At 54.8% G+C, this 26,734-nt stretch overlaps 1 protein-coding gene across 1 annotated transcript in view; it reads right to left on the minus strand.

Moving 5' to 3' along the window:
• The window catches only part of sardh (sarcosine dehydrogenase), a 342,235-nt gene that overhangs the window by 66,909 nt on the left and 248,592 nt on the right, over positions 1 to 26,734 (minus strand). Inside the window, exons 12-13 of the mRNA XM_068012002.1 lie at positions 23,633 to 23,698; positions 22,384 to 22,522 (exon numbers count right to left, since the gene is read on the minus strand). Coding sequence (XP_067868103.1) covers positions 22,384 to 22,522; positions 23,633 to 23,698 — 205 coding nt within the window. The remainder of the gene's footprint in view (positions 1 to 22,383; positions 22,523 to 23,632; positions 23,699 to 26,734) is intronic.

Here is a 26,734-nt window from a genome sequence, read left to right on the forward strand (position 1 = left end):
AGAGAGATGGAATGAAGGGAGGGAGTGAGAGATGGAACTGAGGGAGGGAGAGAGAGATGGAACGGAGGGAGGGAGAGAGAGATAGAACGGAGGGTGAGAGAGAGAGATGGAATGAAGGGAGGGAGTGAGAGATGGAACTGAGGGAGGGAGAGAAAGATGGAATGAAGGGAGGGAGAGATTGATGGAACGGAGGAAGGGAGATAGAGATGGAACGGAGGAAGGGAGAGAGAGATGGAACGGAGGGAGGGAGAGAGAGATGGAACGGAGGGAGGGAGAGAGAGATGGAACGGAGGGATGGAGAGATTGATGGAACGGAGGGATGGAGAGAGAGATGGAACGGAGGGAGAGAGAGAGAGATGGAACGGAGGGAGAGAGAGAGAGATGGAACGGAGGGAGAGAGAGAGAGATGGAATGGAGGGAGGGAGAGAGAGATGGAACTAAGGGAGGGAGAGAGAGATGGAAATGAGGGAGGGAGAGAAAGATGGAACGGAGGGAGAGAGAGAGAGATGGAACAGAGGGCGGGAGAGAGAGATAGAACGGAGGGAGAGAGAGAGAGATGGAACGGAGAGAGAGAGAGATGGAACGGAGGGAGGGAGAGAGTGATGGAACGGAGGAAGGGAGAGTGAGATGGAACTGAGGAAGGGAAAGAGAGATGGAACGGAGGGAGGTAGAGAGAGATGGAATGAAGGGAGGGAGCGATTGATGGAACGGAGGAAGGGAGATAGAGATGGAACGGAGGAAGGGAGAGCGAGAGAGAGATGAAATGGAAGGAAAGAAAGAGATGGAATGGAGGGAGGGGGAGAGAGAGAGAGTGATGAAATGGAAGGAAAGATAGAGATGGTACGGAGGGAGGGAGAGAGTACGGAGGGAGGGAGAAAGAGAGATGGTACGGAGGGAGGGAGAGAGAGAGAGAGGGAGAGATGGTACGGAGGGAGGGAGAGAGAGAGAGATGGTATGGAGGGAGGAGGAGGGAGGGGGAGAGAGAGAGAGAGAGAGTGAGAGAGAGAGATGGTATGGAGGGACAGAGAGAGAGAGTACGGAGGGAGGGAGAAAGAGAGAGATAGAGATGGTACGGAGGGAGGGAGAGAGAGAGATGGTACGGAGGGAGGGAGAGAGAGAGAGAGGGAGAGATGGTACGGAGGGAGGGAGAGAGAGAGAGATGGTATGGAGGGAGGGGGAGGGAGGAGGAGGGAGGGGGAGAGAGAGAGAGAGAGAGTGAGAGAGAGAGATGGTATGGAGGGACAGAGAGAGAGAGTACGGAGGGAGGGAGAAAGAGAGAGATAGAGATGGTACGGAGGGAGGGAGAGAGAGAGAGATGGTACGGAGGGAGGGAGAGAGAGAGAGAGAGAGAGAGAGATGGTACGGAGGGAGAGAGAGAGAGAGATGGTACGGAGGGAGGGACAGAGAGAGGGTACAGAGGGAGGGAGAGAGAGAGAGAGGGAACGGAGGGAGGGAGAGAGAGAGAGAGGGAACGGAGGCAGAGAGAGAGGGAGGGAACGGAGGGAGGGAGAGATGGGAGAGAGAGAGAGAAAGAATGGTGGGAGGGAGCAAGAGATGGAACAGAGGGAGGGAGAGAGAGATGGTACGGAGGGAGGGAGAGTGAGAAGGAACGGAGGGAGGGAGAGAGAGATGGAACGGAGAGAGAGAGAGAGAGATGGAACGGAGAGAGAGAGAGAGAGATGGAACGGAGGGAGGGAGAGAGAGATGGAACGGAGAGAGAGAGAGAGAGATGGAACGGAGAGAGAGAGAGAGAGATGGAACGGAGAGAGAGAGAGAGAGATGGAACGGAGGGAGGGAGAGAGAGATGGAACGGAGAGAGAGAGAGAGAGATGGAACGGAGGGAGGGAGAGAGAGATGGAACGAAGGGAGGGAGTGAGAGATGGAACTGAGGGAGGGAGAGAGAGATGGAACTGAGGGAGAGAGAGAGAGATGGAACGGAGAGAGAGAGAGAGAGATGGAACGGAGGGAGAGAGAGAGAGATGGAACGGAGGGAGAGAGAGAGAGATGGAACGGAGAGAGAGAGAGAGAGATGGAACGGAGGGAGGGAGAGAGAGATGGAACGGAGGGAGAGAGAGAGAGATGGAAAGGAGGGAGGGAGAGAGAGATGGAACGGAGGGAGGGAGAGAGAGATGGAACGGAGGGAGGGAGAGAGAGATGGAACGGAGGGAGAGAGAGAGAGATGGAACGGAGGGAGAGAGAGAGAGAGATGGAATGGAGAGAGGGAGAGAGAGATGGAACGGAGGGAGGGAGAGAGAGATGGAACGGAGGGAGAGAGAGAGAGATGGAACGGAGGGAGAGAGAGAGAGATGGAACGGAGGGAGGGAGAGAGAGATGGAACGGAGAGAGAGAGAGAGAGATGGAACGGAGGGAGAGAGAGAGAGATGGAACGGAGGGAGAGAGAGAGAGATGGAACGGAGGGAGGGAGAGAGAGATGGAACGGAGGGAGGGAGAGAGAGATGGAACGGAGGGAGAGAGAGAGAGATGGAACGGAGGGAGAGAGAGAGAGATGGAACGGAGAGAGAGAGAGAGAGATGGAACGGAGGGAGGGAGAGAGAGATGGAACGGAGAGAGAGAGAGAGAGATGGAACGGAGGGAGAGAGAGAGAGATGGAACGGAGGGAGAGAGAGAGAGATGGAACGGAGGGAGGGAGAGAGAGATGGAACGGAGGGAGGGAGAGAGAGATGGAACGGAGAGAGAGAGAGAGAGATGGAACAGAGGGAGGGAGAGAGAGATGGAACGGAGGGAGGGAGAGAGAGATGGAACTGATGAGGGAGAGAGAGATGGAACTGAGGGAGAGAGAGAGAGATGGAACGGAGGGAGAGAGAGAGAGATGGAACGGAGAGAGAGAGAGAGAGATGGAACGGAGGGAGGGAGAGAGAGATGGAACGGAGAGAGAGAGAGAGAGATGGAACGGAGGGAGGGAGAGAGAGATGGAACGGAGAGAGAGAGAGAGAGATGGAACGGAGGGAGGGAGAGAGAGATGGAACGAAGGGAGGGAGTGAGAGATGGAACTGAGGGAGGGAGAGAGAGATGGAACTGAGGGAGAGAGAGAGAGATGGAACGGAGGGAGAGAGAGAGAGATGGAACGGAGAGAGAGAGAGAGAGATGGAACGGAGGGAAAGAGAGAGAGATGGAACGGAGGGAGAGAGAGAGAGATGGAACGGAGGGAGAGAGAGAGAGATGGAACGGAGAGAGAGAGAGAGAGATGGAACGGAGGGAGGGAGAGAGAGATGGAACGGAGGGAGAGAGAGAGAGATGGAACGGAGGGAGGGAGAGAGAGATGGAACGAAGGGAGGGAGAGAGAGATGGAACGGAGGGAGAGAGAGAGAGATGGAACGGAGAGAGAGAGAGAGAGAGATGGAACGGAGGGAGGGAGAGAGAGATGGAACGGAGGGAGAGAGAGAGAGATGGAACGGAGAGAGAGAGAGAGAGATGGAACGGAGGGAGGGAGAGAGAGATGGAACGGAGAGAGGGAGAGAGAGATGGAACGGAGGGAGGGAGAGAGAGATGGAACGGAGGGAGTGAGAGAGAGATGGAACGGAGAGAGAGAGAGAGAGATGGAACGGAGGGAGGGAGAGAGAGATGGAACGGAGGGAGGGAGAGAGAGATGGAACGGAGGGATGGAGAGATTGATGGAACGGAGGAAGGGAGAGAGAGATGGAACGGAGGGAGGGAGAGAGAGATGGAACGGAGGGAGGGAGAGAGAGATGGAACGGAGGGATGGAGAGATTGATGGAACGGAGGGAGAGAGAGAGAGATGGAACGGAGGGAGGGAGAGAGAGATGGAACGGAGGGAGAGAGAGAGAGATGGAACAAAGGGAGGGAGAGAGAGATGGAACGGAGAGAGAGAGAGAGAGATGGAACGGAGGGAGAGAGTGAGAGATGGAACTGAGGGAGGGAGAGAGATGGAACGGAGGGAGAGAGTGAGAGATGGAACTGAGGGAGAGAGAGAGAGATGGAATGAAGGGAGGGAGAGATTGATGGAACGGAGGAAGGGAGATAGAGATGGAACGGAGGAAGGGAGAGAGAGATGGAACGGAGGGAGGGAGAGAGAGATGGAACGGAGGGAGGGAGAGAGAGATGGAACGGAGGGAGGGAGAGAGAGATGGGACGGAGGGATGGAGAGATTGATGGAACGGAGGGAGGGAGAGAGAGATGGAACGGAGGGAGGGAGAGAGAGATGGAACAAAGGGCGGGAGAGAGAGCTGGAACGGAGGGAGAGAGAGAGAGATGGAACGGAGGGAGGGAGAGAGAGATGGAACGGAGGGAGAGAGAGAGAGATGGAACGGAGGGAGAGAGAGAGAGATGGAACGGAGGGAGGGAGAGAGAGAGATGGAACGGAGGGAGGGAGAGAGAGATGGAACGGAGGGAGAGAGTGAGAGATGGAACTGAGGGAGAGAGAGAGAGATGGAACGGAGGGAGAGAGAGAGAGATGGAACGGAGGGAGGGAGTGAGAGATGGAACTGAGGGAGGGAGAGAGATGGAACGGAGGGAGAGAGTGAGAGATGGAACTGAGGGAGAGAGAGAGAGATGGAACGGAGGGAGAGAGTGAGAGATGGAACTGAGGGAGGGAGAGAGATGGAACGGAGGGAGAGAGTGAGAGATGGAACTGAGGGAGAGAGAGAGAGATGGAACGGAGGGAGAGAGTGAGAGATGGAACTGAGGGAGAGAGAGAGAGATGGAACGGAGGGAGAGAGAGAGATGGAACGGAGGGAGAGAGTGAGAGATGGAACTGAGGGAGAGAGAGAGAGATGGAACGGAGGGAGAGAGAGAGAGATGGAACGGAGGGAGGGAGTGAGAGATGGAACTGAGGGAGGGAGAGAGAGATGGAACTGAGGGAGAGAGAGAGATGGAACGGAGGAAGGGAGATAGAGATGGAACGGAGGAAGGGAGAGAGAGATGGAACTGAGGGAGAGAGAGAGATGGAACAGAGGGAGAGAGAGAGAGATGGAACAGAGGGCGGGAGAGATTGATGGAACGGAGGGAGGGAGAGAGAGATGGAACAGAGGGCGGGAGAGATTGATGGAACGGAGGGAGGGAGAGAGAGATGGAACGGAGGGAGAGAGAGAGAGATGGAACGGAGGGAGAGAGAGATGGAACGGAGAGAGAGAGAGATGGACTGGAGGGAGGGAGAGATTGATGGAACGGAGGGAGAGAGAGATGGAACTGAGGGAGGGAGAGAGAGATGGAAATGAGGGAGGGAGAGAAAGATGGAACGGAGGGAGAGAGAGAGAGATGGAACAGAGGGCGGGAGAGAGAGATAGAACGGAGGGAGAGAGAGAGAGATGGAACGGAGAGAGAGAGAGATGGAACGGAGGGAGGGAGAGAGTGATGGAACGGAGGGAGGGAGAGAGTGATGGAACGGAGGGAGAGAGAGAGAGATGGAACGGAGAGAGAGAGAGAGAGATGGAACGGAGGGAGGGAGAGAGAGATGGAACGAAGGGAGGGAGAGAGAGATGGAACTGAGGGAGAGAGAGAGAGATGGAACGGAGGGATGGAGAGATTGATGGAACGGAGGGAAGGAGAGAAAGATGGAATGAAGGGAGGGAGAGATTGATGGAACGGAGGAAGGGAGATAGAGATGGAACGGAGGAAGGGAGAGAGAGATGGAACGGAGGGAGGGAGAGAGAGATGGAACGGAGGGAGGGAGAGAGAGATGGAACGGAGGGATGGAGAGATTGATGGAACGGAGGGAGGGAGAGAGAGATGGAACCGAGGGAGGGAGAGAGAGATGGAACAAAGGGCGGGAGAAAGAGATAGAACGGAGGGAGAGAGAGAGAGATGGAACGGAGGGAGGGAGAGAGAGATGGAACGGAGGGAGAGAGAGAGAGATGGAACGAAGGGAGGGAGTGAGAGATGGAACTGAGGGATTGAGAGAAAGATGGAATGAAGGGATGGAGAGATTGATGGAACGGAGGGAGGTAGAGAGAGATGGAACGAAGGGAGGGAGTGAGAGATGGAACTGAGGGAGGGAGAGAAAGATGGAATGAAGGGAGGGAGAGATTGATGGAACGGAGGAAGGGAGAGAGAGATGGAACTGAGGGAGAGAGAGAGATGGAACAGAGGGAGAGAGAGAGAGATGGAACAGAGGGCGGGAGAGATTGATGGAACGGAGGGAGGGAGTGAGAGATGGAACTGAGGGAGGGAGAGAAAGATGGAATGAAGGGAGAGAGTGAGAGATGGAACTGAGGGAGAGAGAGAGAGATGGAACGGAGGGAGAGAGAGAGAGATGGAACGGAGGGAGGGAGTGAGAAATGGAACTGAGGGAGGGAGAGAGAGATGGAACTGAGGGAGGGAGAGAGAGATGGAACGGAGGGAGGGAGAGAAAGATGGAATGAAGGGAGGGAGAGATTGATGGAACGGAGGAAGGGAGAGAGAGATGGAACGGAGAGAGAGAGAGATGGAACAGAGGGCGGGAGAGATTGATGGAACGGAGGGAGGGAGAGAGAGATGGAACGGAGGGAGAGAGAGATGGAACTGAGGGAGGGAGAGAGATGGAACAGAGGGAGGGAGAGATTGATGGAACGGAGGAAGGGAGAGAGAGATGGAACTGAGGGAGAGAGAGAGATGGAACAGAGGGAGAGAGAGAAAGATGGAATGAAGGGAGAGAGAGATTGATGGAACGGAGGAAGGGAGATAGAGATGGAACGGAGGAAGGGAGAGAGAGATGGAACGGAGGGAGGGAGAGAGAGATGGAACGGAGGGATGGAGAGAGAGATGGAACGGAGGAAGGGAGAGAGAGATGGAACGGAGGGAGGGAGAGAGAGATGGAACGGAGGGAGGGAGAGAGAGATGGAACGGAGAGAGAGAGAGAGAGATGGAACGGAGGGAGGGAGAGAGAGATGGAACGGAGGGAGAGAGAGATGGAACTGAGGGAGGGAGAGAGATGGAACAGAGGGAGGGAGAGAGAGATGGAACGGAGGGATGGAGAGAGAGATGGAACGGAGAGAGAGAGAGAGAGAGATGGAACAGAGGGAGAGAGAGATGGAACGGAGGGAGGGAGATAGAGATGGAACGGAGGGAGGGAGAGAGAGATGGAACGGAGGGAGGGAGAGAGAGATGGAACGGAGAGAGAGAGAGAGAGAGATGGAACGGAGGGAGAGAGAGATGGAACGGAGGGAGGGAGATAGAGATGGAACGGAGAGAGAGAGAGAGAGAGATGGAACGGAGGGAGAGAGAGATGGAACGGAGGGAGGGAGATAGAGATGGAACGGAGGGAGGGAGAGAGAGATGGAACGGAGGGAGGGAGAGAGAGATGGAACGGAGGGATGGAGAGAGAGATGGAACGGAGGGAGGGAGAGAGAGATGGAACGGAGGGAGGGAGAGAGAGATGGAACGGAGGGATGGAGAGAGAGATGGAACGGAGGGAGGGAGAGAGAGATGGAACGGAGGGAGGGAGAGAGAGATGGAACGGAGGGATGGAGAGAGAGATGGAACGGAGGGAGTGAGAGAGAGATGGAACGGAGGGAGGGAGAGAGAGATGGAACAAAGGGCGGGAGAGAGAGATAGAACGGAGGGAGAGAGAGAGAGATGGAATGAAGGGAGGGAGTGAGAGATGGAACTGAGGGAGGGAGAGAGAGATGGAACGGAGGGAGGGAGAGAGAGATAGAACGGAGGGTGAGAGAGAGAGATGGAATGAAGGGAGGGAGTGAGAGATGGAACTGAGGGAGGGAGAGAAAGATGGAATGAAGGGAGGGAGAGATTGATGGAACGGAGGAAGGGAGATAGAGATGGAACGGAGGAAGGGAGAGAGAGATGGAACGGAGGGAGGGAGAGAGAGATGGAACGGAGGGAGGGAGAGAGAGATGGAACGGAGGGATGGAGAGATTGATGGAACGGAGGGATGGAGAGAGAGATGGAACGGAGGGAGAGAGAGAGAGATGGAACGGAGGGAGAGAGAGAGAGATGGAACGGAGGGAGAGAGAGAGAGATGGAATGGAGGGAGGGAGAGAGAGATGGAACTAAGGGAGGGAGAGAGAGATGGAAATGAGGGAGGGAGAGAAAGATGGAACGGAGGGAGAGAGAGAGAGATGGAACAGAGGGCGGGAGAGAGAGATAGAACGGAGGGAGAGAGAGAGAGATGGAACGGAGAGAGAGAGAGATGGAACGGAGGGAGGGAGAGAGTGATGGAACGGAGGAAGGGAGAGTGAGATGGAACTGAGGAAGGGAAAGAGAGATGGAACGGAGGGAGGTAGAGAGAGATGGAATGAAGGGAGGGAGCGATTGATGGAACGGAGGAAGGGAGATAGAGATGGAACGGAGGAAGGGAGAGCGAGAGAGAGATGAAATGGAAGGAAAGAAAGAGATGGAATGGAGGGAGGGGGAGAGAGAGAGAGTGATGAAATGGAAGGAAAGATAGAGATGGTACGGAGGGAGGGAGAGAGAGAGAGAGGGAGAGATGGTACGGAGGGAGGGAGAGAGAGAGAGATGGTATGGAGGGAGGAGGAGGGAGGGGGAGAGAGAGAGAGAGAGAGTGAGAGAGAGAGATGGTATGGAGGGACAGAGAGAGAGAGTACGGAGGGAGGGAGAAAGAGAGAGATAGAGATGGTACGGAGGGAGGGAGAGAGAGAGATGGTACGGAGGGAGGGAGAGAGAGAGAGAGGGAGAGATGGTACGGAGGGAGGGAGAGAGAGAGAGATGGTATGGAGGGAGGGGGAGGGAGGAGGAGGGAGGGGGAGAGAGAGAGAGAGAGAGTGAGAGAGAGAGATGGTATGGAGGGACAGAGAGAGAGAGTACGGAGGGAGGGAGAAAGAGAGAGATAGAGATGGTACGGAGGGAGGGAGAGAGAGAGAGATGGTACGGAGGGAGGGAGAGAGAGAGAGAGAGAGAGAGAGATGGTACGGAGGGAGAGAGAGAGAGAGATGGTACGGAGGGAGGGACAGAGAGAGGGTACAGAGGGAGGGAGAGAGAGAGAGAGGGAACGGAGGGAGGGAGAGAGAGAGAGAGGGAACGGAGGCAGAGAGAGAGGGAGGGAACGGAGGGAGGGAGAGATGGGAGAGAGAGAGAGAAAGAATGGTGGGAGGGAGCAAGAGATGGAACAGAGGGAGGGAGAGAGAGATGGTACGGAGGGAGGGAGAGTGAGAAGGAACGGAGGGAGGGAGAGAGAGATGGAACGGAGAGAGAGAGAGAGAGATGGAACGGAGAGAGAGAGAGAGAGATGGAACGGAGGGAGGGAGAGAGAGATGGAACGGAGAGAGAGAGAGAGAGATGGAACGGAGAGAGAGAGAGAGAGATGGAACGGAGAGAGAGAGAGAGAGATGGAACGGAGGGAGGGAGAGAGAGATGGAACGGAGAGAGAGAGAGAGAGATGGAACGGAGGGAGGGAGAGAGAGATGGAACGAAGGGAGGGAGTGAGAGATGGAACTGAGGGAGGGAGAGAGAGATGGAACTGAGGGAGAGAGAGAGAGATGGAACGGAGAGAGAGAGAGAGAGATGGAACGGAGGGAGAGAGAGAGAGATGGAACGGAGGGAGAGAGAGAGAGATGGAACGGAGAGAGAGAGAGAGAGATGGAACGGAGGGAGGGAGAGAGAGATGGAACGGAGGGAGAGAGAGAGAGATGGAAAGGAGGGAGGGAGAGAGAGATGGAACGGAGGGAGGGAGAGAGAGATGGAACGGAGGGAGGGAGAGAGAGATGGAACGGAGGGAGAGAGAGAGAGATGGAACGGAGGGAGAGAGAGAGAGAGATGGAATGGAGAGAGGGAGAGAGAGATGGAACGGAGGGAGGGAGAGAGAGATGGAACGGAGGGAGAGAGAGAGAGATGGAACGGAGGGAGAGAGAGAGAGATGGAACGGAGGGAGGGAGAGAGAGATGGAACGGAGAGAGAGAGAGAGAGATGGAACGGAGGGAGAGAGAGAGAGATGGAACGGAGGGAGAGAGAGAGAGATGGAACGGAGGGAGGGAGAGAGAGATGGAACGGAGGGAGGGAGAGAGAGATGGAACGGAGGGAGAGAGAGAGAGATGGAACGGAGAGAGAGAGAGAGAGATGGAACGGAGGGAGGGAGAGAGAGATGGAACGGAGAGAGAGAGAGAGAGATGGAACGGAGGGAGAGAGAGAGAGATGGAACGGAGGGAGAGAGAGAGAGATGGAACGGAGGGAGGGAGAGAGAGATGGAACGGAGGGAGGGAGAGAGAGATGGAACGGAGAGAGAGAGAGAGAGATGGAACAGAGGGAGGGAGAGAGAGATGGAACGGAGGGAGGGAGAGAGAGATGGAACTGATGAGGGAGAGAGAGATGGAACTGAGGGAGAGAGAGAGAGATGGAACGGAGGGAGAGAGAGAGAGATGGAACGGAGAGAGAGAGAGAGAGATGGAACGGAGGGAGGGAGAGAGAGATGGAACGGAGAGAGAGAGAGAGAGATGGAACGGAGGGAGGGAGAGAGAGATGGAACGGAGAGAGAGAAAGAGAGATGGAACGGAGGGAGGGAGAGAGAGATGGAACGGAGGGAGGGAGTGAGAGATGGAACTGAGGGAGGGAGAGAGAGATGGAACTGAGGGAGAGAGAGAGAGATGGAACGGAGGGAGAGAGAGAGAGATGGAACGGAGAGAGAGAGAGAGAGATGGAACGGAGGGAAAGAGAGAGAGATGGAACGGAGGGAGAGAGAGAGAGATGGAACGGAGGGAGAGAGAGAGAGATGGAACGGAGAGAGAGAGAGAGAGATGGAACGGAGGGAGGGAGAGAGAGATGGAACGGAGGGAGAGAGAGAGAGATGGAACGGAGGGAGGGAGAGAGAGATGGAACGAAGGGAGGGAGAGAGAGATGGAACGGAGGGAGAGAGAGAGAGATGGAACGGAGAGAGAGAGAGAGAGAGATGGAACGGAGGGAGGGAGAGAGAGATGGAACGGAGGGAGAGAGAGAGAGATGGAACGGAGAGAGAGAGAGAGAGATGGAACGGAGGGAGGGAGAGAGAGATGGAACGGAGAGAGGGAGAGAGAGATGGAACGGAGGGAGGGAGAGAGAGATGGAACGGAGGGAGTGAGAGAGAGATGGAACGGAGAGAGAGAGAGAGAGATGGAACGGAGGGAGGGAGAGAGAGATGGAACGGAGGGAGGGAGAGAGAGATGGAACGGAGGGATGGAGAGATTGATGGAACGGAGGAAGGGAGAGAGAGATGGAACGGAGGGAGGGAGAGAGAGATGGAACGGAGGGAGGGAGAGAGAGATGGAACGGAGGGATGGAGAGATTGATGGAACGGAGGGAGAGAGAGAGAGATGGAACGGAGGGAGGGAGAGAGAGATGGAACGGAGGGAGAGAGAGAGAGATGGAACAAAGGGAGGGAGAGAGAGATGGAACGGAGAGAGAGAGAGAGAGATGGAACGGAGGGAGAGAGTGAGAGATGGAACTGAGGGAGGGAGAGAGATGGAACGGAGGGAGAGAGTGAGAGATGGAACTGAGGGAGAGAGAGAGAGATGGAATGAAGGGAGGGAGAGATTGATGGAACGGAGGAAGGGAGATAGAGATGGAACGGAGGAAGGGAGAGAGAGATGGAACGGAGGGAGGGAGAGAGAGATGGAACGGAGGGAGGGAGAGAGAGATGGAACGGAGGGAGGGAGAGAGAGATGGGACGGAGGGATGGAGAGATTGATGGAACGGAGGGAGGGAGAGAGAGATGGAACGGAGGGAGGGAGAGAGAGATGGAACAAAGGGCGGGAGAGAGAGCTGGAACGGAGGGAGAGAGAGAGAGATGGAACGGAGGGAGGGAGAGAGAGATGGAACGGAGGGAGAGAGAGAGAGATGGAACGGAGGGAGAGAGAGAGAGATGGAACGGAGGGAGGGAGAGAGAGAGATGGAACGGAGGGAGGGAGAGAGAGATGGAACGGAGGGAGAGAGTGAGAGATGGAACTGAGGGAGAGAGAGAGAGATGGAACGGAGGGAGAGAGAGAGAGATGGAACGGAGGGAGGGAGTGAGAGATGGAACTGAGGGAGGGAGAGAGATGGAACGGAGGGAGAGAGTGAGAGATGGAACTGAGGGAGAGAGAGAGAGATGGAACGGAGGGAGAGAGTGAGAGATGGAACTGAGGGAGGGAGAGAGATGGAACGGAGGGAGAGAGTGAGAGATGGAACTGAGGGAGAGAGAGAGAGATGGAACGGAGGGAGAGAGTGAGAGATGGAACTGAGGGAGAGAGAGAGAGATGGAACGGAGGGAGAGAGAGAGATGGAACGGAGGGAGAGAGTGAGAGATGGAACTGAGGGAGAGAGAGAGAGATGGAACGGAGGGAGAGAGAGAGAGATGGAACGGAGGGAGGGAGTGAGAGATGGAACTGAGGGAGGGAGAGAGAGATGGAACTGAGGGAGAGAGAGAGATGGAACGGAGGAAGGGAGATAGAGATGGAACGGAGGAAGGGAGAGAGAGATGGAACTGAGGGAGAGAGAGAGATGGAACAGAGGGAGAGAGAGAGAGATGGAACAGAGGGCGGGAGAGATTGATGGAACGGAGGGAGGGAGAGAGAGATGGAACAGAGGGCGGGAGAGATTGATGGAACGGAGGGAGGGAGAGAGAGATGGAACGGAGGGAGAGAGAGAGAGATGGAACGGAGGGAGAGAGAGATGGAACGGAGAGAGAGAGAGATGGACTGGAGGGAGGGAGAGATTGATGGAACGGAGGGAGAGAGAGATGGAACTGAGGGAGGGAGAGAGAGATGGAAATGAGGGAGGGAGAGAAAGATGGAACGGAGGGAGAGAGAGAGAGATGGAACAGAGGGCGGGAGAGAGAGATAGAACGGAGGGAGAGAGAGAGAGATGGAACGGAGAGAGAGAGAGATGGAACGGAGGGAGGGAGAGAGTGATGGAACGGAGGGAGGGAGAGAGTGATGGAACGGAGGGAGAGAGAGAGAGATGGAACGGAGAGAGAGAGAGAGAGATGGAACGGAGGGAGGGAGAGAGAGATGGAACGAAGGGAGGGAGAGAGAGATGGAACTGAGGGAGAGAGAGAGAGATGGAACGGAGGGATGGAGAGATTGATGGAACGGAGGGAAGGAGAGAAAGATGGAATGAAGGGAGGGAGAGATTGATGGAACGGAGGAAGGGAGATAGAGATGGAACGGAGGAAGGGAGAGAGAGATGGAACGGAGGGAGGGAGAGAGAGATGGAACGGAGGGAGGGAGAGAGAGATGGAACGGAGGGATGGAGAGATTGATGGAACGGAGGGAGGGAGAGAGAGATGGAACCGAGGGAGGGAGAGAGAGATGGAACAAAGGGCGGGAGAAAGAGATAGAACGGAGGGAGAGAGAGAGAGATGGAACGGAGGGAGGGAGAGAGAGATGGAACGGAGGGAGAGAGAGAGAGATGGAACGAAGGGAGGGAGTGAGAGATGGAACTGAGGGATTGAGAGAAAGATGGAATGAAGGGATGGAGAGATTGATGGAACGGAGGGAGGTAGAGAGAGATGGAACGAAGGGAGGGAGTGAGAGATGGAACTGAGGGAGGGAGAGAAAGATGGAATGAAGGGAGGGAGAGATTGATGGAACGGAGGAAGGGAGAGAGAGATGGAACTGAGGGAGAGAGAGAGATGGAACAGAGGGAGAGAGAGAGAGATGGAACAGAGGGCGGGAGAGATTGATGGAACGGAGGGAGGGAGAGAGAGATGGAACGGAGGGAGAGAGAGAGAGATGGAACGGAGGGAGAGAGAGATGGAACGGAGAGAGAGAGAGATGGACTGGAGGGAGGGAGAGATTGATGGAACGGAGGGAGAGAGAGATGGAACTGAGGGAGGGAGAGAGAGATGGAAATGAGGGAGGGAGAGAAAGATGGAACGGAGGGAGAGAGAGAGAGATGGAACAGAGGGCGGGAGAGAGAGATAGAACGGAGGGAGAGAGAGAGAGATGGAACGGAGAGAGAGAGAGATGGAACGGAGGGAGGGAGAGAGTGATGGAACGGAGGAAGGGAGAGTGAGATGGAACTGAGGAAGGGAAAGAGAATTGGAACGGAGGGAGGTAGAGAGAGATGGAATGAAGGGAGGGAGCGATTGATGGAACGGAGGAAGGGAGATGGAGATGGAACGGAGGAAGGGAGAGCGAGAGAGAGATGAAATGGAAGGAAAGAAAGAGATGGAATGGAGGGAGGGGGAGAGAGAGAGAGTGATGAAATGGAAGTAAAGAAAGAGATGGTACGGAGGGAGGGAGAGAGTACGGAGGGAGGGAGAAAGAGAGAGATAGAGATGGTACGGAGGGAGGGAGAGAGAGAGATGGTACGGAGGGAGGGAGAGAGAGAGAGAGGGAGAGATGGTACGGAGGGAGGGAGAGAGAGAGAGATGGTATGGAGGGAGGGGGAGGGAGGAGGAGGGAGGGGGAGAGAGAGAGAGAGAGAGTGAGAGAGAGAGATGGTATGGAGGGACAGAGAGAGAGAGTACGGAGGGAGGGAGAAAGAGAGAGATAGAGATGGTACGGAGGGAGGGAGAGAGAGAGAGATGGTACGGAGGGAGGGAGGGAGAGAGAGAGAGAGAGAGAGAGAGAGAGAGAGAGATGGTACGGAGGGAGAGAGAGAGAGAGATGGTACGGAGGGAGGGACAGAGAGAGGGTACGGAGGGAGGGAGAGAGAGAGAGAGGGAACGGAGGGAGGGAGAGAGAGAGAGAGGGAACGGAGGCAGAGAGGGAGGGAGGGAACGGAGGGAGGGAGAGATGGGAGAGAGAGAGAGAAAGAATGGTGGGAGGGAGCAAGAGATGGAACAGAGGGAGGGAGAGAGAGATGGTACGGAGGGAGGGAGAGTGAGAAGGAACGGAGGGAGGGAGAGAGAGATGGAACGGAGAGAGAGAGAGAGAGATGGAACGGAGGGAGGGAGAGAGAGATGGAACGGAGGGAGAGAGAGAGATGGAACGGAGAGAGAGAGAGAGAGAGATGGAACGGAGGGAGAGAGAGAGAGATGGAATGGAGAGAGAGAGAGAGAGATGGAACGGAGGGAGGGAGAGAGAGATGGAACGGAGGGAGAGAGAGAGAGATGGAACGGAGGGAGGGAGAGAGAGATGGAACGAAGGGAGGGAGAGAGAGATGGAACGGAGGGAGAGAGAGAGAGATGGCACGGAGAGAGAGAGAGAGAGATGGAACGGAGGGAGAGAGAGAGAGATGGAACGGAGGGAGGGAGAGAGAGATGGAACGGAGGGAGGGAGAGAGAGATGGAACGGAGGGAGAGAGAGAGAGATGGAACGGAGAGAGAGAGAGAGAGATGGAACGGAGAGAGAGAGAGAGAGATGGAACGGAGGGAGGGAGAGAGAGATGGAACGAAGGGAGGGAGTGAGAGATGGAACTGAGGGAGAGAGAGAGAGATGGAACGGAGGGAGAGAGAGAGAGAGATGGAATGGAGAGAGGGAGAGAGAGATGGAACTGAGGGAGAGAGAGAGAGATGGAACTGAGGGAGGGAGAGAGAGATGGAACTGAGGGAGAGAGAGAGAGATGGAACGGAGGGAGAGAGAGAGAGATGGAATCGAGGGAGAGAGAGAGAGATGGAACGGAGGGAGAGAGAGAGAGATGGAACGGAGGGATGGAGAGATTGATGGAACGGAGGGAGGGAGAGAAAGATGGAATGAAGGGAGGGAGTGAGAGATGGAACTGAGGGAGAGAGAGAGAGATGGAACGGAGGGAGAGAGAGAGAGATGGAACGGAGGGAGAGAGAGAGAGATGGAATCGAGGGAGAGAGAGAGAGATGGAACGGAGGGAGAGAGAGAGAGATGGAACGGAGGGATGGAGAGATTGATGGAACGGAGGGAGGGAGAGAGAGATGGAACGGAGGGAGGGAGAGAGAGATGGAACGGAGGGATGGAGAGATTGATGGAACGGAGGGAGGGAGAGAGAGATGGAACAAAGGGCGGGAGAGAGAGATAGAACGGAGGGAGAGAGAGAGAGATGGAATGAAGGGAGGGAGTGAGAGATGGAACTGAGGGAGGGAGAGAAAGATGGAATGAAGGGAGGGAGAGATTGATGGAACGGAGGGAGAGAGAGAGAGATGGAACGGAGGAAGGGAGAGAGAGATGGAACGGAGGGAGGGAGAGAGAGATGGAACGGAGGGAGGGAGAGAGAGATGGAACGGAGGGATGGAGAGATTGATGGAACGGAGGGATGGAGAGATTGATGGAACGGAGGGAGGGAGAGAGAGATGGAACGGAGGGAGGGAGAGAGAGATGGAACAAAGGGCGGGAGAGAGAGATAGAACGGAGGGAGAGAGAGAGAGATGAAACGGAGGGAGGGAGAGAGAGATGGAACGGAGGGAGAGAGAGAGAGATGGAACGGAGGGAGAGAGAGAGAGATGGAACGGAGGGAGAGAGAGAGAGATGGAATGGAGGGAGGGAGAGAGAGATGGAACGGAGGGAGGGAGAGAGAGATGGAACGGAGGGAGGGAGAGAGAGATGGAAATGAGGGAGGGAGAGAAAGATGGAACGGAGGGAGAGAGAGAGAGATGGAACAGAGGGCGGGAGAGAGAGATAGAACGGAGGGAGAGAGAGAGAGATGGAACGGAGAGACAGAGAGATGGAACGGAGGGAGGGAGAGAGTGATGGAACGGAGGAAGGGAGAGTGAGATGGAACTGAGGAAGGGAAAGAGAGATGGAACGGAGGGAGGTAGAGAGAGATGGAATGAAGGGAGGGAGAGAGAGATGGAATGAAGGGAGGGAGCGATTGATGGAACGGAGGAAGGGAGATAGAGATGGAACGGAGGAAGGGAGAGCGAGAGAGAGATGAAATGGAAGGAAAGAAAGAGATGGAATGGAGGGAGGGGGAGAGAGAGAGACTGCTGAAATGGAAGGAAAGAGAGAGATGGTACGGAGGGAGGGAGAGAGTACGGAGGGAGGGAGAAAGAGAGAGATAGAGATGGTACGGAGGGAGGGAGAGAGAGAGATGGTACGGAGGGAGGGAGAGAGAGAGAGAGGGAGAGATGGTACGGAGGGAGGGAGAGAGAGAGAGATGGTATGGAGGGAGGGGGAGAGAGAGAGAGAGAGAGAGAGAGAGAGAGAGATGGTACGGAGGGAGAGAGAGAGAGAGATGGTACGGAGGGAGGGACAGAGAGAGGGTACGGAGGGAGGGAGAGAGAGAGAGAGGGAACGGAGGGAGGGAGAGAGAGAGAGAGGGAACGGAGGCAGAGAGAGAGGGAGGGAACGGAGGGAGGGAGAGATGGGAGAGAGAGAGATGGTACGGAGGGAGGGAGAGAGAGAGAGATGGTACGGAGGGAGGGAGAGAGAGAGAGAGAGAGAGAGAGAGAGAGAGAGATGGTACGGAGGGAGAGAGAGAGAGAGAGAGAGTGAGAGAGAGAGATGGTATGGAGGGACAGAGAGAGAGAGTACGGAGGGAGGGAGAAAGAGAGAGATAGAGATGGTACGGAGGGAGGGAGAGAGAGAGAGATGGTACGGAGGGAGGGAGAGAGAGAGAGAGAGAGAGAGAGAGAGAGAGAGATGGTACGGAGGGAGAGAGAGAGAGAGATGGTACGGAGGGAGGGACAGAGAGAGGGTACGGAGGGAGGGAGAGAGAGAGAGGGAACGGAGGGAGGGAGAGAGAGAGAGAGGGAACGGAGGCAGAGAGAGAGGGAGGGAACGGAGGGAGGGAGAGATGGGAGAGAGAGAGAGAAAGAATGGTGGGAGGGAGCAAGAGATGGAACAGAGGGAGGGAGAGAGAGATGGTACGGAGGGAGGGAGAGTGAGAAGGAACGGAGGGAGGGAGAGAGAGATGGAACGGAGAGAGAGAGAGAGAGATGGAACGGAGGGAGGGAGAGAGAGATGGAACGGAGAGAGAGAGAGAGATGGAACGGAGAGAGAGAGAGAGAGATGGAACGGAGAGAGAGAGAGAGAGAGATGGAACGAAGGGAGGGAGTGAGAGATGGAACGGAGGGAGAGAGAGAGAGATGGAACAGAGGGAGGGAGAGGGAGATGGTACGGAGGGAGGGAGAGTGAGAAGGAACGGAGACAGTGAGAGAGAGAGAAGGAACAGAAAGAGAGAAAGAGACAGAGAAGGAACAGAAAGAAAGAAAGAGACAGAGAAGGAACAGAGAGAGAAGGAACGGAGAGATAGAGAGAAGGAATGGAGAGAGAGAGACAGAGAGATGGAACGGAGAGAGAGGGAGAGAGAGAGAAGGAACGGAGAGAGAGAGAGAGAGATGGAACGGAGGGAGGGAGAGAGAGATGGAACGGAGGGAGGGAGAGAGAGATGGAACGGAGGGAGGGAGAGTGAGAAGGAACGGAGGGAGGGAGAGAGAGATGGAACGGAGAGAGAGAGAGAGAGATGGAACGGAGGGAGGGAGAGAGAGATGGAACGGAGAGAGAGAGAGAGATGGAACGGAGAGAGAGAGAGAGAGATGGAACGGAGAGAGAGAGAGAGAGATGGAACGAAGGGAGGGAGTGAGAGATGGAACGGAGGGAGAGAGAGAGAGATGGAACGGAGGGAGGGAGAGAGAGATGGAACGGAGGGAGGGAGAGAGAGATGGAACGGAGGGAGAGAGAGAGAGATGGAACGGAGAGAGAGAGAGAGAGATGGAACGGAGAGAGAGAGAGAGAGAGATGGAACGGAGGGAGGGAGAGAGAGATGGAACGAAGGGAGGGAGTGAGAGATGGAACTGAGGGAGGGAGAGAGAGATGGAACTGAGGGAGAGAGAGAGAGATGGAACGGAGGGAGAGAGAGAGAGATGGAACGGAGGGAGAGAGAGAGAGATGGAATGGAGGGATGGAGAGATTGATGGAACGGAGGGAGGGAGAGAAAGATGGAATGAAGGGAGGGAGAGTGAGATGGAACGAAGGGAGGGAGAGAGAGATGGAACGGAGGGAGGGAGAGAGAGATGGAACGGAGGGATGGAGAGATTGATGGAACGGAGGGAGGGAGAGAGAGATGGAACGGAGGAAGGGAGAGAGAGATGGAACGGAGGGAGGGAGAGAGAGATGGAACGGAGGGAGGGAGAGAGAGATGGAACGGAGGGATGGAGAGATTGATGGAACGGAGGGAGGGAGAGAGAGATGGAACGGAGGGAGGGAGAGAGAGATGGAACAAAGGGCGGGAGAGAGAGATAGAACGGAGGGAGAGAGAGAGAGATGGAACGGAGGGAGGGAGAGAGAGATGGAATGGAGGGAGAGAGAGAGAGATGGAACGGAGGGAGGGAGAGAGAGATAGAATGAAGGGAGGGAGAGATTGATGGAACGGAGGAAGGGAGAGAGAGATGGAACGGAGGGAGGGAGAGAGAGATGGAACGGAGGGAGGGAGAGAGAGATGGAACGGAGGGAGGGAGAGAGAGATGGAACGGAGGGATGGAGAGATTGATGGAACGGAGGGAGGGAGAGAGAGATGGAACGGAGGGAGGGAGAGAGAGATGGAACGGAGGGAGGGAGAGAGAGATGGAACGGAGGGATGGAGAGATTGATGGAACGGAGGGAGGGAGAGAGAGATGGAACGGAGGGAGGGAGAGAGAGATGGAACAAAGGGCGGGAGAGAGAGATAGAACGGAGGGAGAGAGAGAGAGATGGAACGGAGGGAGGGAGAGAGAGATGGAATGGAGGGAGAGAGAGAGAGATGGAACGAAGGGAGGGAGTGAGAGATGGAACTGAGGGAGGGAGAGAAAGATGGAATGAAGGGAGGGAGAGATTGATGGAACGGAGGGAGGGAGATAGAGATGGAACGGAGGAAGGGAGAGAGAGATGGAACGGAGGGATGGAGAGATTGATGGAACGGAGGGAGGGAGAGAGAGTGATGGAACGGAGGGAGGGAGAGAGAGATGGAACGGAGGGAGAGAGAGAGAGATGGAACGGAGGGAGAGAGAGAGAGATGGAACAAAGGGCGGGAGAGAGAGATAGAACGGAGGGAGGGAGAGAGAGATGGAACGGAGGGAGGGAGAGAGAGATGGAACAAAGGGCGGGAGAGAGAGATAGAACGGAGGGAGGGAGAGAGAGATGGAATGGAGGGAGGGAGAGAGAGATGGAACGGAGGGAGGGAGAGAGAGATGGAACGGAGGGAGAGAGTGAGAGATGGAACTGAGGGAGAGAGAGAGAGATGGAACGGAGGGAGGGAGAGAGAGATGGAACGGAGGGAGGGAGAGAGAGATGGAACGGAGGGAGGGAGAGTGAGATGGAACGGAGGGATGGAGAGATTGATGGAACGGAGGGAGGTAGAGAGAGATGGAACGGAGGGAGGGAGAGTGAGATGGAACGGAGGGAGGGAGAGAGAGATGGAACGGAGGGAGGGAGAGAGAGATGGAACGGAGGGAGGGAGAGTGAGATGGAACGGAGGGAGGGAGAGTGAGATGGAACGGAGGGAGGGAGAGAGAGATGGAACGGAGGGAGGGAGAGAGAGATGGAACGGAGGGAGGGAGAGTGAGATGGAACGGAGGGATGGAGAGATTGATGGAACGGAGGGAGGTAGAGAGAGATGGAACGAAGGGAGGGAGTGAGAGATGGAACTGAGGGAGGGAGAGAGAGATGGAATGAAGGGAGGGAGAGATTGATGGAACGGAGGAAGGGAGATAGAGATGGAAATGAGGGAGGGAGAGAAAGATGGAACGGAGGGAGAGAGAGAGAGAGAGATGGAACGGAGGGAGAGAGAGATGGAACGGAGAGAGAGAGAGATGGACTGGAGGGAGGGAGAGAGAGATGGAAATGAGGGAGGGAGAGAAAGATGGAACGGAGGGAGAGAGAGAGAGATGGAACAGAGGGCGGGAGAGAGAGATAGAACGGAGGGAGAGAGAGAGAGATGGAACGGAGAGAGAGAGAGATGGAACGGAGGGAGGGAGAGAGTGATGGTACGGAGGAAGGGAGAGTGAGATGGAACTGAGGAAGGGAAAGAGAGATGGAACGGAGGGAGGGAGAGAGAGATGGAATGAAGGGAGGGAGAGAGAGATGGAATGAAGGGAGGGAGCGATTGATGGAACGGAACAAGGGAGATAGAGATGGAACGGAGGAAGGGAGAGCGAGAGAGAGATGAAATGGAAGGAAAGAAAGAGATGGAATGGAGGGAGGGGGAGAGAGAGAGAGTGATGAAATGGAAGGAAAGAGAGAGATGGTACGGAGGGAGGGAGAGAGTCCGGAGGGAGGGAGAAAGAGAGAGATAGAGATGGTACGGAGGGAGTGAGAGAGAGAGATGGTACGGAGGGAGGGAGAGAGAGAGAGAGGGAGAGATGGTACGGAGGGAGGGAGAGAGAGAGAGATGGTATGGAGGGAGGGGGAGGGAGGAGGAGGGAGGGGGAAAGAGAGAGAGAGAGAGTGAGAGAGAGAGATGGTATGGAGGGACAGAGAGAGAGAGTACGGAGGGAGGGAGAAAGAGAGAGATAGAGATGGTACGGAGGGAGGGAGAGAGAGAGAGATGGTACGGAGGGAGGGAGAGTGAGAGAGAGAGAGAGAGAGAGAGAGAGAGAGAGATGGTACGGAGGGAGAGAGAGAGAGAGATGGTACGGAGGGAGGGACAGAGAGAGGGTACGGAGGGAGGGAGAGAGAGAGAGAGGGAACGGAGGGAGGGAGAGAGAGAGAGAGGGAACGGAGGCAGAGAGAGAGGGAGGGAACGGAGGGAGGGAGAGATGGGAGAGAGAGAGAGAAAGAATGGTGGGAGGGAGCAAGAGATGGAACAGAGGGAGGGAGAGAGAGATGGTACGGAGGGAGGGAGAGTGAGAAGGAACGGAGACAGTGAGAGAGAGAGAAGGAACAGAAAGAGAGAAAGAGACAGAGAAGGAACAGAAAGAAAGAAAGAGACAGAGAAGGAACAGAGAGAGAAGGAACGGAGAGATAGAGAGAAGGAATGGAGAGAGAGAGACAGAGAGATGGAACGGAGAGAGAGGGAGAGAGAGAGAAGGAACGGAGAGAGAGAGAGAGAAGGAACGGAGAGAGAGAGAGAAGGAACAGAGAGAGAGAGAGAGAAGGAACGGAGAGAGAGAGAGAGAAGGAACGGAGAGAGAGAGAGAAGGAACAGAGAGAGAGGGAAGGAACAGAGAGAGAGAGATGGAACAGAGAGAGAGAGAGAGAGAAGGAACGGAGAGAAAGAGACAGAGAGAGAAGGAACGGGGAGAGAGAATGAGAGAGAGAGAAGGAATGGGGAGAGAGAGAGAGAAGGAATGGGGAGAGAGAGTGAGAAAGGATGGAGTTAGAGAGAGAGAGAAGAAACGGAGAGAGAGAGAGTGGAGAGGGGGAATGGAGAGAGAGTGGAGAGGGGGAATGGAGAGAGAGAGTGGAGAGGGGTAACGGAGAGAGAGAGTGGAGAAGGGGAACGGAGAGAGAGAGTGGAGAGGGGGAACGGTGAGAGTGGGGAGGGGGAATGGAGAGAGAGAGTGGAGAAGGGGAACGGAGAGAGAGAGTGGAGAGGGGGAACGGAGAGAGAGAGTGGAGAGGGGGAACGGCGAGAGTGGGGAGGGGGAATGGAGAGTGAGAGTGGAGAGGGGGAACGGAGAGAGGGAAGAAACATAGAGTTATTCAATATGGGATGGATATGGAGAGCTGTCTTTACCTATCGATGTGCTGACATCAGCAGAAAATAGCCAATCCGCTGCCTTTTTAGCATCTGGGCCCAGCAAATAGAACTTGCCGAAATAGGACATGTCAAAGACGGCAGCTGCGTTTCGGCACCTTTCACACTCGGACTTAATCTGCAACACACAACAGCATGAGGCAAATCCTAGCACAGCTGGGCACTAGTGGCTGGACCCGGGGCAAGACTGAGATCCAGGGTATCTGATACATTCTGAACCCTACACAGCCGCAGTGCCTGGGTGGGTCCTGTTTGCCCGTGGGTGGGTGTGAGGAATCTGGCAGCATTCCCTGTCTGTATCAGTGACTTCTGCACTGGATGGAGGCCAGACCAGGATCAGGAATCCCTCGGGTGTCTGTCTGTGCTGGGGTGGGTCTTGGAGGGTAGGAAGAGGGACCTCAGAGGTCATCAGTTTCTTTGTTCTGCCTCTCCCCATATCTGTCAAGACACAGACACACAGACAGGCAGACTGTGTAATTCTCCATCTAGTGAATGGGTGTCAATAAATTACAGTCAGTACACATGAGAGTCTGATTTATTTCAGGTTTCTGCAGACTCTGTTCGCTCAGCTGGTTGATGTTGATATATTCTACATCTCACTGATAGAACTTTAAAAATAGCAATAAAAACAAGAAATGCTGGAAATACTCAGCAGCTCTGGCAGCATCTGTGGAGAGAGAACAGAGAGGGCGGCACAGTGGTGCAGTGGTTAGCACCGCAGCCTCACAGCTCCAGCAACCCAGGTTCAATTCGGGGTACAGCCTGTGTGGAGTTTGCAAGTTCTCCCTGTGACCGTGTGGGTTTCCTCCGGGTGCTCCGGTTTCCTCCCACAGCCAAAGACTTGCAGGTTGATAGGTAAATTGGCCATTGTAAATTGCCCCTAGTATAGGTAGGTGGTCGGGGAAGGTGGGGATGGGATTAGTGTAGGATTAGTATAAATGGGTGGTTAATGGTCGGTACAGACTCGGTGGGCCGAAGGACCTTTTTCAGTGCTGTATCTCTAAATAAATAAAAAATAAAGAAGCAGAGTTAACATTTCAGGTTGATAACCTTTCATCAGAACGGTATTAAGTCTGTTTCTCTCTGCACAGATGCTGCCAGACCTGCTGAGTATTTCCAGCATGTCTGGTTTTCATTTCAGATTTCCAGCATCTACAGCATTTTGCATTTATTTAAAAATAGCAAACTTCTCTGAACCGGAGACAGTAAAATAGCAGCTGGTTCCTACCTGTTTATGCTGCGGGGGGAAGTCAAAGGTGTAATCCTCCCGCAACAACTGATTATACCTGTAATCCTCATGACGCATGTTGCCATAAACTCCGTAATAATCATAATCCAGAACCTAGTGCAGAGAAAGTCACAAAAAGGACAGAAACGTTAATAATGAGCCAGAGAGCGCACATAAGGGACAGAAAGAGAGCGCGCACGAGAGAGACAGCGAGAAGACAGAGAGAGACTCAGAGTTAGACACAGAAACCGTGCATTCGGCCCATCGAGCCTGTGCCGGCCATCAAGCACTTAACTATTCTAATCACAGAGAGACAGAGAGGGAGAGGGAGAGAGAGGGAAAGAGAGAGAGTGAGACAGAGAGGGAGAGAGAGAGAGAGGGGGGAGAGAGAGAGAGAGAGAGGGAGAGAGAGAGAGAGAGAGAGGCAGAGAGAGAGAGAGACAGAGACAGAGAGGGAGAGAGGGAGAGGGGGGAGAGAGAGATAGACAGAGAGGGAGAGTGGAGACAGAGAGAGAGAGGAGACAGAGATAGAGAGACAGAAAGAGACAGAGGAGACAGAGGGAGAGAGAGGAGCCAGAGATAGAGAGACAGAGAGAGAGGGAGGAGAGAGAGAAGACAGAGAGAGAGAAGCCAGAGATAGAGAGAGGGAAGACAGAAAGACAGAGAGAGAGGAGACAGAGAGAGAGAGAGAGAGAGAGGAGACAGATAGTGACAGAGAGAGACAGACAGAGAGAGAGGTGGGACAGAGACAGAGAGAGAGAGAGAGGAGACAGAGAGAGAGAGAGACAGAGAGAGAATGGAGACAGAGAGAGAGAGTAGAGACAGAGGGAGAGAGAGGAGACAGAGAGAGAGAGAGAGACAGAGAGAGAATGGAGACAGAGAGAGAGAGCAGAGACAGAGGGAGAGAGAGGAGACACACAGAGGGAGAGGAGAGAGAGAGAGAGAGAGGAGCCAGAGATAGAGAGACAGATAGAGAAGCCAGAGATAGAGATAGAGAGAGAGAGAGAGAGAGAAGTCTGAGAGAGGGAGGAGACAGAGACAGAGAGAGAGGAGACAGAGAGGAGAGGGGACAGAGAGAGAGAGAGAGAGAGAGAGGAGTCAGAGAGAGAGGAGACAGAGAGATAGAGAGAGAGGAGACCGAGACAGAGAGAGAGAGCAGACAGAGAGAGAGAGGGGACAGAGACAGAGAGAGAGATAGGAGACAGAGAGAGAGAGAGGAGACAGAGAGAGAGAGAGGAGACAGAGAGAGTGGAGACAGAGAGAGAGAGAGAGAGAGGAGACAGAGAGAGAGAGAGAGAGATAGAGGAGACAGAGAGAGCGAGAGGAGACACACAGAGGGAGAGGAGACGGAGACAGAGGCGACCGAGAGAGAGAGAGGAGCCAGAGATAGAGAGAGACAGATAGAGAGAGAGGAGAGAGAGGGAGAGAGACGGAGAGAGGGGAGACAGAGGGAGAGAGAGGAGACAGAGAGAGAGAGAGACAGAGGAGACAGAGAGAGGAGACAGAGAGAGAGCGGAGGAAGACAGAGAGAGAAGAGACAGAGAGAGAGAGGAGAGAGAGGGAGAGAGGGGAGACAGAGGGAGAGAGAGGAGACAGAGAGAGAGAGAGAGACAGAGGAGACAGAGAGAGGAGACAGAGAGAGAGTAGACAGAGAGAGAGTGGAGACAGAGAGAGGAGAAAGAGGGAGAGGGAGGAGACAGAGGGAGAGAGAGGAGACAGAGGGAGAGAGAGGAGACAGAGCGTGTGGAGACAGAGAGAGAGAGAGAGGAGACAGAGAGAGAGAGGAAACAGAGAGAGTGGTGACAGAGAGAGAGAGGAGACAAAGGGAGAGAGAGGAGACAGAGGGAGAGAGAGGAGACAGAGAGTGTGGTGACAGAGAGAGAGAGAGAGGAGACAGAGAGAGAGAGAGAGGAGACAGAGAGAGTGGTGACAGAGAGAGAGAGGAGACAAAGGGAGAGAGAGGAGACAGATGGAGAGAGAGGAGACAGAGGGAGAAGGGGAGAGGAGACAGAGAGAGAGAGAGGTGACAGAGAGAGAGAGAGGAGACAGAGAGAGTGGTGACAGAGAGAGAGAGAGGAGACAAAGGGAGAGAGAGGAGACACAGAGAGAGAGGAGACAGATGGAGAGAGAGGAGACAGAGGGAGAGAGGAGACAGAGGCGACAGAGAGAGAGAGGAGACAGAGATAGAGAGAGACAGAAGGCAGAGAGAGAGAGAGAAGACAGAGAGAGAGAGAGAAGACAGAGAGAGAGAGAGAGAAGACAGAGACAGAGAGAGAGGAGACAGAGAGAGAGAGAGAGGAGACAGAGAGAGAGAGACACAGAGAGAGAGAGAGAGAGAGGGAGAGAGAGAGAAACACAGAGAGAGAGAGAGATAGAGAGAGAAAGAGAGAGAAAGAGAGAGCCGGAGAGAGCCAGAGAGAGAGAGAGAAAGAGAGAGACAGAGAAAGCCAGAGAGAGAGACAGAGAGAGAGAGAGACAGAGAGAAGGAGAGAGAGACACAGAGAGACAGAGAGACACACAGAGAGACACACAGAGAGACAGAGAGAGCGAGGGAGAGCGAGCGAGAGACAGAGAGCGAGAGAGATAGAGAGACAGAGAGAGAGAGAGAGAACAGACAGAGGGAGAGCAGACAGAGACAGAGAGAGAAGCCAGAGATAGAGAGAGAGAGAGAGAGAGAAGTCTGAGAGAGGGAGGAGACAGAGACAGATAAGGAGGAAACAGAGAGAGAGGCGACAGAGAGAGAGGAGACAGAGAGCGACAGAGAGAGGGGACAGAGAGAGTAGAGACAGAGAGATAGAGAGAGAGGAGACCGAGACAGAGAGAGAGAGCAGACAGAGAGAGAGAGGGGACAGAGACAGAGAGAGAGAGAGGAGACAGAGAGAGAGAGAGAGGAGACAGAGAGATATATAGAGAGGAGACAGAGACAGAGAGAGAGAGAGCAGACAGAGAGAGAGAGGGGACAGAGACAGAGAGAGAGAGAGGAGACAGAGAGAGAGAGAGAGGAGATAGAGAGGAGACTGAGACAGAGAGAGAGAGGGGACAGACAGAGAGAGAGAGAGAGTGGAGACAGAGAGAGAGAGAGTGGAGACAGAGACATAGAGA

This window comes from Heterodontus francisci, chromosome 32 (genome assembly GCF_036365525.1).
Source record: "Heterodontus francisci isolate sHetFra1 chromosome 32, sHetFra1.hap1, whole genome shotgun sequence".
Taxonomy (NCBI): Eukaryota; Metazoa; Chordata; class Chondrichthyes; order Heterodontiformes; family Heterodontidae; genus Heterodontus; species Heterodontus francisci.